Source organism: Rhincodon typus, chromosome 1, assembly GCF_021869965.1.
Source record: "Rhincodon typus isolate 14 chromosome 1, sRhiTyp1.1, whole genome shotgun sequence".
In the NCBI taxonomy this organism is placed as follows: domain Eukaryota; kingdom Metazoa; phylum Chordata; class Chondrichthyes; order Orectolobiformes; family Rhincodontidae; genus Rhincodon; species Rhincodon typus.
The window spans coordinates 160,928,976-160,941,285 of record NC_063332.1 but is presented as its reverse complement, the minus strand read 5'-3'; the positions used below and the strand labels follow the sequence as shown (position 1 = coordinate 160,941,285).

The 12,310-nt window shown below is 41.2% G+C and overlaps 1 protein-coding gene across 12 annotated transcripts in view; it reads right to left on the bottom strand.

The window, feature by feature from the left end:
• Positions 1-12,310, bottom strand: part of LOC109917196 (restin homolog) — a 110,417-nt gene that overhangs the window by 52,201 nt on the left and 45,906 nt on the right. For 9 of the 12 annotated variants that reach the window (XM_048596420.1, XM_048596427.1, XM_048596425.1 and 6 more), the window contains 5 exons: positions 11,713-11,769; positions 11,279-11,461; positions 8,501-8,552; positions 6,158-6,300; positions 1,871-2,113 (listed from right to left, as the gene is read on the bottom strand). In XM_048596420.1, coding sequence (XP_048452377.1) covers positions 1,871-2,113; positions 6,158-6,300; positions 8,501-8,552; positions 11,279-11,461; positions 11,713-11,769 — 678 coding nt within the window. Of the gene's footprint in view, positions 1-658; positions 870-1,870; positions 2,114-6,157; positions 6,301-8,500; positions 8,553-11,278; positions 11,462-11,712; positions 11,770-12,310 lie in introns of those variants that run through there. The other 3 variants (XR_007262056.1, XM_048596460.1, XM_048596440.1) reach the window with 3 other exon arrangements.

The window sequence follows — 12,310 nt, the reverse complement described above, 5'->3', positions numbered from 1 at the left end:
ATCCAGCTCTACACCTTGTTATCTCAGATTCTCCAGCATCTGCAGTTCCTACTATCTCTGCTCAAGTGTTCTGTTCTTCCTCAACCTCATTTATTGATCATAGTTGCTTAATGCGCAAGTGCAGACTCTGCCTTTTAGAAGTACATTTAGGATATGTGTATAGTTTAATACTATACTTGCTCATAATGCATTATGCACTGAGACTGTTCGGTAGTTGTATGTTTAGGGTATTCACTGCTGGTCAATGTGTTCCTTTAAAATTGCTGGAGGAGCTGCCTGCTCAATGTGTGCAGTTTTCAAACAAGAATACAACTCCATCTGTTTTTGTCTTTAGTTACTTGAAAGAAATATTCCCTCTTTATTCCCAGTTTATTTTTCTTCCCTTTGAAATTGGCCTTACATAAATATAAATGTGTGATTCACATCTCTTCCCTCACCCCCTCAAACCTAATTTCAACCTTATCACATGGGTTACTATTCGCAAAACATCTTGCCAGATTGCAAATTCATTCTGGGTCATCATCACTAAATCTGGCACAGCCTATTCCCTTGTCAATTCTAAGAAGTGTATTTTCATCCAAAGATTACTTAAGTACAAAAGAAGGACATGCATTTGTGAACCGAAGCTGTGCTTTGAACAAAAGAACTGTTGCAGCACCTCAGTTGATGAATGCCTTTGCACCTTCGCTGAAGCAGTATTAAACAGCCGTTGTTCTTTCTGCTAAAGCTTTTCTCAGTGGAATTATTTTCAGTCACAAGCGGCGTTCTGTGTTGTCTCAGGTCAGCTGCAGTGCTGGGGAAAATGATGAGTCCACCCATCAATTCATCAATAAATGCTGGCCTCGCCTGTACGACCCATATTCCATGAACTAATAGCAAAAAAAAATTCCTCATTCTGCTGAGCCATAACTCAGGCCTCTGTAAGTGCTCAGGGAAGGAAAGTGTGGATTAGAGAAATATAGACAACTATGTACTAAATGCACTCACATCCCTAAATTAGCTGATCCAGCACAGACCAAGCCTCAAACCTTGGTATGCCTGTCTATACAGTTTAAAATAAAATTAGCTGATGCTCACAATGCAAACGGACAGTTATTTTCCTAATCAACCTGTTCAAAGATGTTATTAGACATCTTTAGAGTAGGTCGGACTTGAACCTGGCTATCATTGTAGGGATACAATGCAATCAGACAGAAAGAACATATAAATGCACTACACCCGTTTCAACTTAACAAACTGGATGGCAATTATGCACTTGTTCATTTCTCCGGTGATAACTTGACTAATCAGAGTCATTTAACATTTAAACAAAGAGGCTTGGCCATTAGCTATCAATCACCATTAACTGGGGAATTCTCCAATGGCAACACCGTTACTAATCAACACTGCCACCCCTTGGCAACCAATCAGCACTCTCCTCTCATATGGTGTTTTCCCTGCGCTTTGGTCAATTCGGTCTATTGCCCTGATTAGTACAAAATGAAAAGTTTCAACAAAATGTGCCTTTTTTCAGAAATAGTCAACTTCAAATATCATTGAACAGCTAAAAAGATAGAAATCTGCAAAATGGGAGTGGCTCAGCATTAACCTTCAATTGAGGAATTTGTGCATAATCGTTTGTTAAAACAAGTTGTGCTTCAGGTTGGTAGTTCTATCTGTATTAGTACAAAGTGTAGACACTTTGTGATTTTATTGTATGCCACAGGTACAGGCTTATCTTGTAAAACAGAGGCAACAAAGACTGTACAGATTGAGGGGAAAACCAAATTTCAAGTCATTCCTTAGCACAAATCACATTTCAAGTCCACTGTCAATCCCTGTGCATGATGCAGCATTTTTGCAAAAACAATTCCATTTGAGACCCACTGACCTGGTCATTGTTGCCCTGTGTGTGCTGGGGTAGTTGGCACAATGTTGTAATCCTCTCTGGGCTGTTCTTCCTGTAGCCAGCAGTCGGTTTGTTCCTAGTTGTGTGCAGGTGAAGGATACTGTTGGTCTCTTCCACAAACCGGGCTGGAACCAGCCCCAATTCCCCATTCACTTCAGCAACATACATTCCATGCCTGTCTGGGTCCCCACTGACAAGCACTACATCCCCAACAGAAAGAGGCAGCTAGCATGGAGAATGTAAACACATTAGTGTGGGTCTTATAATAAAGGTTACAGCTATCTCAATTCAAATATATTCCATCCTTCAGCATTAATCTTAGGACATCAAAGATATGTAGTACCATCCACTGCCTTCTTTTGAAGGAATAACGCCCTTTAATGATTCCTGAATGGTTGTCTCTACCATTCATGATAAAAAAAATAACCTCCAGTCTCAGAATAGCAATGCAATGTGGAGTCTAGCTGTGGAATTGCGCGCTGCAAAGTGAATAGTTCATATAGGCTTCTAAACATTGAATATAGGATTTTCAAAAATTAGATTGGAAATTTATTTTTCCTGACTCCGATCCCGTGAAAGGTCACTTTGTGCTGGTAATGTTGACTCTGTGTGAGAGAGAGCAAGAGAGCAAAACATGTGCCATTAAATCAGCCATCCATTAAACATCTCTCCCTATTTCTGATCAGGTTACTGCCTATTTACACAATTGCCCAAAGTCAAAATTACCTCCAGTGGGTCATTAATAAGTCATAAGTTCTCATAATTGTGGACCTTCATTTATTCAAAGCAAGGCTTTAAGGAGAGAGTGCGGGCAGAGTAGGATTAATGAGTGGAGTGTTGTTGTGAATGACGAGCTGAGCTGTGTGCAGATCTGGACTTTCAGCACTAGCCCAACTTGCTGTAGATAATGGATGAGCTTCCTTGATACATGGGCATTCAGAAACTGAGGGTAAACCTGAACAACGCAGCTATGGCAAGATTTGTGGCAGAACTGGGCACAAAATCTGAGGAGGTCTTTGGTGATGTTGCGGGCATCCCACTCTGCCTTTTATGCATCTGCCAAGCAGTGAGGTGAGTATCTCACTAGGGGCAGCAACAAGTTGGCAATTGAGGGGAGGTTACAGCTTGTTGAATGCCTGTTTATTATTGGCAAAACTTGCCTCATGAAGATTCAGCTTCCCATCTTAACAAACAAGCTAGATGTCAAGAATTTATGACAGGGGAGGGTCAGAGCAGGCACTTGGTGACTTCAGCTCACAAACACAGCAAGATAAAGGCACCAAGGTCATGGGGCACCGGCCACATGCAACTGATGTCCATGGTCACTGGCATCAGACATGTGCCAGCCTCAAAGAACCCTCGTGGTACATCCCTGATCCACTAACAGTATTCTTCTGCACTTCGACGCTGCTCCTTTGCACTGCACACTGATAACTATCACTGTAATGCTACTGCAAGGACAGAGTGCCATCGGAGCCATGTGCCCATCTCATGGACTGAGCCAGGCCAAATAGATGGCGTGTGAAGTACCTGAAAGAAGACGATAGCACTTACACTGCCAGAGTGGGGAAAGTCACTGACCATCTCCCTCCCTTGCTGGGCATTCCCCAGATGGTTGAAACTGAACTAACCTGGATGGCAAGCTCAGAACAAACTGGCATGGTCTAGTATCGTGGCCTCCACTAGTGGTCCTTAGGGAAGAGGACCTCCTGGCTCTGAGCCACCCCAATCCAGAAGGACCTTCAGGTCTTTGCCCACAAAGCAGTGCACCAATTTGCCGCTGACTGGCACACCCAGGGCAAATGTCAGAGCAGCTCCGGACTGACAGTATTTGTCTGGGTGCACAACGGGCTTTACAAGATGGTGATCTCTCAGCAGATATCTGGTGAGAGACAAGTTGTCTGGAAATGGAGCCTGGTAAAATGGATATGGAATCAGGTGAGAATGGCATGACAGGAGTGCGATAGATAGTTAATGAGATGAGTTTGGTAAGATACAGCAAGAAATCCCCCCAAAAAACTTGATGCAACTCACACAGCCAAAATGTTGGCAGAAGATTCAGCCCCGAAGTTCACGTTAGAAAAAAGTGAAGTAGCACCAACATTTTAGTCTCACTGTGTTAATTAAAAGATGGCTTCTGTTTTCTCCATTCTTAAACATTACTAAAAGGCTACAAGTTGAAGATTTTCATCTTGTACTCATGAAAACTAGGATGCAAAATCAGTCAGCATTCTGTTCTCATTCTGTATAAAATGAAACATCTCTTCTATTGAGTCTGTTTTGTGTGTTCTAGCTCTGCTTAGTGCAAAATGAAAAGCTTAACTTCTAGTCTCTTATTAGAAATGTATAAGTTCTTTATTACCAAACATTCATTTCTCTATCTTTCAAATATAAAAACTTTTAACCAGAAGCTGTAATAATATGCTGAGTTGAATAGGGACAGATTATCAGAGGTCAGAAACCGAATTCTGGCTATATCAGCCAAATACAGGCAAAGCTAAAAAATGTAATTTGTTTTCGAGCAATGTCAGATCAAAAAAGGATGAACAGCTTAATCTTATCAAGGAAGGTTGAACAGGTTAGGCCATTTGAATTTTTAAAAATGTGATCTTATTGAAACATATGATTTTTAAGAAACATAAGGTGATTAGATAGGGTGGACCAGGAGAATGTTTCCTGTTGTGGGAGAGAGGGAAACCTGGTAACAGAGTTAATGTAATCTTATCAATCCCAAGGAGGTGACTGCAGAAGCTCTTAAACATTAATTTCATGTGTAGATTGATAGTCTACACCATTGATTGCCAGTCTATCAGGAATTTCTCATAAAGAAATGTCATAGATTTATTACCTCAAGACTCTGATCACTGATGCAGTTCAGCAAATGAACAAGGGGCTCAGTTAGCTGAGTTGGCCAGCAATGCAGCGGGATGCCATAGGTGTGGATTCAGTTCCTGCACCAGCTGAGGTTACCGTGAAGGTCCTGCCTTCAACAACCTTACCCCTCATCTGAAGAGTGGTGACCCTCAAATTAAACTCACCACCAGTCCCTTCCCCCACTCCCTCCCTCTCTCTTCCTCGCTCTCTCTCACACGCTCTTTCTCTCGCTCTCTTTCTCATGAGACAGCAACCTCATCGTCCTCTGGTACCATGGTATTGTCACTGGACTAGTAACTTCGAGCACATGTACGAATCCCAACGCGACAGCTGGTGGAATTTCAATCCTATTATCAATGGGCCAGAGCGGTGCTGCATGACTCCAAATAAAATGAACTTAACTCGGCTGCCATTGGTACTGATTCATAACAATACACTGGATAACCTTTGCTTGTTTGGTTAAGAAATTGTCTGGTTATTGGCTTGCTAGTTCACTGCAAGGTACAGCATTTATACAAGTCAACTTGCAGGATGGCATGATGGCTCAGTGGTTAGCATTGCTGCTTCACAGTGCCAGCAACCCAGATTCAACCCTCTAAGCCATCTATGTTTAGAGGGGATTAGATCCGGGGCAGTTGGTAGAATAGTTAAGAATGCACGCAGGATGCTTGCCTCTATTAGTCATGGCATAGATTATCAAAGCAGGGAGGTCATGTTGGAGCTGTACACAATTTTGGTTAAGCCATAGCTGGAGTACTGTGTGCAGTTCGGCTCATCACGCCATAGGAAGGATGTGATTGCACTGGAGGGGGTGCAAAGGAGATTCACCAGGATGATGCCTGGGATTTCAGCAACGAAGAGAGGGTGGATAAGCTCGGGTTGTTTTCTTTGGAGCAGAGAATGTTGGGGATGGACCTGACAGAGATGTATAATATAATAAGGGGCATAGACGAGGTGAATGGAACGCAGCTGTTCCCCTTAGTCAAAAGGTCAACAAAAAGGAGGCACAATTGAAAGGCAGTAAGTTTACAGGGGACTTGATGAAAACCTTTTCCACGCAGAGGACGGTGGGGATCTGGAATTCACTGCCCGGGAGGGTAATGGAGGCAGAAAACCTTACAAAAAAATACTTGGATAAGCACTTGAAATGTCATAACATTCAAGGTTATGGCCCTAGTGTCGGTAGTGGTATATCTTTGGCAGCACATACACAATAGGCTGAAGGGCCTCTTTTGCACGATATGGTTCTATGACACCAACATGATGCTGGCAGGAGAAAAACATTGCTGCTTCCCGGCTGAAGGGAGATGGCATAAAGTGAAAGGCCTCATGCTTATGGAGGAGTGAGCAAGATAAAGAGCAAAGAAATCCAATCCCAAAGTGGCAATTACTTACCACTGGCAGCACCGTGTGTGGCATGTTCGAATAAGGGCGATAATCCGCAATGGCTACGTGTGGTCTGTAAGTTAAAGCTGCACTGGAATCCAGTAAAGCTTGTCTTTCATGAAACAGAGAGCTCGGAAACCAATGATTCAAGCCTAAAATTACGAAATAATTCAAAATTAAACACAAACTCAAGGGTTTTCTTCTTTTTATTTGAATTTTCTGTTAAAGATTTTACTGGAATTAGCATGGTATTAAGTTTCAGAATAAATAAGATACATTTATTTGTATTTTTTTTTTCTTTTGGCATTGAATAACATTGCTTTCACTTTTAAAACAAGTAAGTTATTATATTTCATGTGAACCAGTCTTTCAGTGGGAGAGACCGTGAGGAATCACATTGGGAGGTCTCTGGTGCCTCCTGGTGGCAGCCAAATGGAATATTGTGGCAACCTGAGAGTTGGTCATTAGCCCATTTAATAAACAGGTGTTGGACAGGAAATAGACAAGGAGATTAAAGATCAAATTGCGAACATCTTACTAATGTACATACCGATAAATAAACTTTTCAAAAAGGTCTATGTTTTGGATGTACACCTAGTGTAATGATATACAAGTTAAAAACATTTCTTTTGGAATGGCCGACAAGACCTGAAGGTATTGATAATGCAAGCAGAAGGGAACTGAACACCTGTCTGCACCATCCTAACTGGAATTAGTACAAAATGTCAAATATCAAGTAACTTTTAGGAATAATTTGGTACTTTTGGATATTACAACACATACACGTGTGCAAAATAGTGAAATTTCATTCTGATCAATATTTTTTGCTGGATCTGTCACTGAATACTTCTGGTCATTTTGAATTTCTGTTGCATATCAACGTCTTTACTTCTGCTCATGCAAATATCATATTAGGAAATGGAGTCTGATATATAAGTTTCAATCACAGTTTATACAGTGGGCTGGTTAGATCCATTACCTCAATGGCTAGTGTGTGGTTCAGAGTAATGCCAATGGCACAGGTTCAATTGCTGTTCTGGGTGAGACAGACTTGGGACCTGCCTCTTTGTTTGTCCCATGCTTGTTATGGTGTGGTGCTTCTCAAACTATATAACCAATTAGCTCTCTTTCTAGCAGACAGAGATATCTCTGATCCCTGTCTCTGATGACTAATCACTTACCAGCGCATCATGCAAAAATATAGCATTCAATTAATGAGTCAAAATGAATCAATGTGATCTCTACTCCAATTTTCTCCCTTTACTCCAGGTCTCCTATTGATGGTAGCTTGTATTAAGGTACAAGTCCTAACCTCCATGACATCACCTTCTGTGTGAGCCTAGAAAGCGGGTGTTACTGTGATATTCAGCTGCCTATTACACCAGAGATGAACATTCACACACATGTACTTTCTAGCAAAGATCACTGGACAGTCACCAAAAGCACAGATCACGACTGATCTTTCTCATGAGAACATGGGGATGAGAAGTTAAGAAAAGAATCCTCCACAGAGGGAAGTAAATACAGCTCCCCGAACACAACCTTTGGCACAAACTGTGGTTTGTGGTACCCGAAACTTCCCTGCCCTGTCCCGCCCAGTATCACGGTAAGTAATGGGAGTGTGAGATAACATTTTTTATTAGGGTAATAATACCTCTTTCTAGTGTTGAAATATTTTAGACTCCATTAAATGTTTTGGAAAAGCAAGTTTCTGTTTAACTAATTAAATATATAGATATTTGCTGCTTTTTCTGATGGAAAAAAATCAGCACAAGTGCAGCAGTAAGTGTCACCATGAGCTTCTGAAGCAATGAATCTAGAATATACATCTTAATTGCTTTAGACCATTCAGAGTATAGTGTGCATCCCATTTCAATTATACTAATGTCATGTTGTTTATCTTTTTCGCGAGTAACTCATAATATCAGTGTGACAACATACTTAGTGTGGAAAGGTACAGTGTACTGCATCTGTGAGGGTGATTCCCGATCTTTAAGAATCATTCCTGGAGATGGCCATTTGCGGGGCTGCACCTCAAGAGACTGAAGTTTTGGGGCATTAACGATCTGTAATGCTCTCACACGCCTATGCATGGGTGACTCCATAGAGGTCAGGCAGCCAGTCTTTAGGATTGAGAAATCGTAAATAATATGGTAATAACTACAGTAGGTAGAATAGTAACTAAAGTGGTTGGGGGGGAGGAAAATATTGATAAATTACAGCAGCACCGAAAACTTTTGAGATTTGTGCAAATTCCAATGATTTTCTCTGTATAGTTATGAGTGTGTGGCTGAGTCACTATCAACAGAGGAGATGATCTTTATCTAATGTCACTGTCAACCCTTTACTGACCTTGTTCTTGCTGAGGAGTTCCAGCAGGGACTGAATTAGTGTTCATGTTCCCCTAAAACAAAGGACCACAATCGAGTTATTTTAGAAGTGAAATTGCCATTTGGAGCAAGTTCCTGGGAGCTACTGTTTCAAACATGTGTCTTTTTAACTATCCAAATCCAACCCAAATTGACAGGATGCAACTATCAGGAAAGACAGAGCAGGATGTTATTCTTTTCCCCAAAAATGAGAGGTGAACCGAGGTTCAATGGGATTGATGTGGAGAAACGGTCTCAGGGTGTGTAGGGTACAGGTGGGCGTTTTGGGTCAGTGCTGGTGTGGTGGATATAAAATTAACCCTAACAGATTGAATAAAATGTTTAAGAGGCATTTGTTAACAGTGAGCAACAACTCACTGCCACATGGAACAGATATTATTGCTGCATTAAAGGGGGAGCTTGTATAAGACAAGGTCTTTTCCCCAGGGTAGGGGAGTCCAAAACTAGAGGACATAGGTTTATGGTGAGAGGGGAAAGATTTAAAAGGGACCTAAGGGGCAACTTTTTCACGCAGAGGGTGGTGCGTGTATGGAATGAGCTGCCAGAGGAAGTGCTAGAGGCTGGTACAATTACAACACATGAATAGGAAGAGTTTATAGGGATTTGGGCCAAATGCTGGCAAATCGGACTGGATTAATTTAGGATATCCGGTCGGCATGGATGAGTTGGGCCGAAGGGTCTGTTTCCGCACTGTCCAGATTTTTGGTTACCAGTGGAGTGGGCTCTTGGGAATGGTGTAAAAGGCATTTATAAAGATATACAATCAGCCATGACCATGTAGAATGGCGGGGCAGGCTCAATGGATTGAATGGCCTACTCCTGTTCCAATGTTTCTATATTTCAGTGAAAGTAAGGTCCTCAAAAACATTAGCCATGTTAAGGTCGACTCCTCAGCCTTTTTCCAAAATTGGGTCTCGAAAATTTGGATTTTACACAAGTACATACAGTAACTGACTATACAGCACTTTGGAATGCCTTGAGATTATGAAAGGCAGTGCATAAAATTCAAGCATTTTGTCAGTCACCTTACTTAAACAGAATGACCCTTTGCAGTCAATCCTCTAATCACAGTTCTGAAGTTGCTTCTCTACACAGCTTACTTCAGCCTCAATGCCTGTGAATTACTCTGTCTCTAAAGGTTAGGTTGACATTTTGGCGTATGATATTCTGTTGTTTTGTCCAACTGTTCACTTTGAACAGGCAGAGTCTTTGTTTAACAGCGCATCCAAGAAGGAGCGAGAAGCTGCAAGACAATGGGAGAAACAGAGAGAGAGGGAGAGATACAGATAGAGATTGATTGTGGTGAGGGAAGGGAGAGTCAGAGAGAGAATAGGAAGAAAGATAAAAAAAAAGCAAAGGTGAGGCCTTAAGGAAGAAAGAAAACTGATTCTAGACCAAGAGAAGGAGCACTGGGGACTGGGGAGGAAGAGCTGGAGTTTGGAACTGATCTGTTTAGGAACTGCAAGTTATATTTAATCAGGAAAAATAAATGCAGGAGCTGGAATCTGTGATCTAAAATGATTGAGTTGGAAAACAGTTACAGGATGCTCTTCTGCACTGAGACAAGGTCAAATTACTGACCCTTTTCATTAGCTAATGATTGTCTTCTCACTTGTACCAGAGGTCCCCTTCACTGATTAGCAGGACTCACTTCTCTTGATCAAAATCTAATTCACAATGTTTAGCAAGTGAACAGTTTAATTTACAGAGGGCAAAGATGTCCCATGCAGTGAGGGGTTCTGCTGGTTTTGAAAACGTCTTCAAAACTGAACACAAGTCTGATTCAGCTGCCATTTATGGCAGTCCTGCATTTCCTGCAGATACATCAAGGGGTGCATACATCACCAGTCTGTTCTGAGTTCATCTGAATGATTAACAATGTGATTCGGATTCTGACTAAATGTGCCCGGTGAAGAGGTGTTCCATTTATTTCCGATGACTTTTGACAGATTGCCAATGTTGCATCCATCTTCAAAACACGCAGATGACAAACTAGTGTGTCAGGATGTGTGATTTAGAATCCCTTCATTTTACTGTTAGGCTCCCCTGCGTAATGCAAACCATCACTTCTATGTCACATTTTGAAATGCACAGCCACAAGCTATTGAGTCGAAAACAATTACTCATCCAATCTCCATTCCACAGCTTTCCCCTCACCTCCCCCCACCCAAAAATAAAACCATCAGACCTTCCCATGTCTGAGCAACATCATTCAAAATCTGCAATGTGGAAACCACAGTATAGTTCCAGGTCAATGGGTTGAAGGTTAGCCCTGGTATTAGCCTGAATCAAAAGGAACTATCTCATGCTACAAGTATACACAGTATTGGCCTTTCTGCTGTTGCCACATTTGCAATTGACATTCATTTATAGCAAATGGTTTACAGAATTTAAATACCATTGCCAATATTACCTGACAGCAATTTGCTCCAAATGATGAACAGATATCAGTTTATTGGTAAAGTCCATTATAATGTAGCCATAAAGTGTGTGATTAAATCACACTAACCTATGGACCTGTAACATTAAAGAAACGCTAGTGCAAAATAACTGCAGCCAAATGAATTCAGGATGCACTCCTCGCTAATGAGGCTGCTAAAATATTACTTAGTACCATTCATCTGTTAATGACAACTTTGCACAGCACCTTCAATATGGTAAAATGTCCCAGGTTGCCTTATGGGAGCATTATCAGACAAAGTTCGACACAAACTGAAGATAAATTGGATTTTAAACTTACCTGCTGGTTGCCTAATGACAGAAAGGTGCGTGTATACTCCAGGATCGCAGTGTCATTCAGCATATCCTCAGCCTCTTCAATCAACCCCGTGTTAGTAAAGCCATGTCGGTAGAGTTCCCTCACCAGTTGTATAATCAGACTGTTCCTACGATGGCATTTCTGAATCAGGCAGGACAGTTTTGCCTATTTGAAGCACAATAAACAAAATGTTTTCAGCATTTAATGAGGGTGCTTTTCCACCCAGTTCCATGAGTAAACAAAGAACAATGGGGGGAATGGGAGAAGAGATCAAAATATTGGGAGAACATACTCACGAGGAAAAGCACTGAAAATAAACATTGAAACAATTTACTATCTCTGTATTTGAACCTAGCAAATTGGATAGCAGGATAAAACTCCTCAGAAATATAAATTACTTTTTAAGCTTAAGTCACCTTTAGTGGAGCTATCAGCAATTCAGCCTCTGTTTTCTTTCTTCCCAATTCTTCAAACTGAAATGGAACAAACACTGTCTTAAAGCAATAAATTTTGATTTATTTGCAACATTTCTACAGTGTTCCTGTTCTCCAGATATACAGCTGTAGGTATTGTAAACGAACAATGAGACAACCATGAATTCTGTCCAGAATCGAGAGAGAGAAAAGAGATTGCAGAGGAATGACTTCTGAGGAAATTTTAGAAAGCAAGAGATGGGGGAGGGAGAAGGATTTAACATGAAGATAAGTATATAAAGAGGCATTCAATAGAACTTTGTATATGTTGGTATTTCTGGAAAGTAGGGAGAGTAGTCATTAGGAATTGGGACAAGAAGAAGCTTCTTCACTCAAAGGGTTGTAAATCTTGGAAATTCTCTCTCCCAAAAGGTCATGGTACTCCATCATTCAATACATTTGAAGCTGGGATAGCAGATTTTTGGTCCCTCAGAGAACTGAGAGATATGGCAAATGGGCAGGAAACTGATGTTGAAGCTCAGGATCAGTCATGATCATACTGAATGGCAGAAAGAGCTCAATAGGTCATGTTATCGACTCC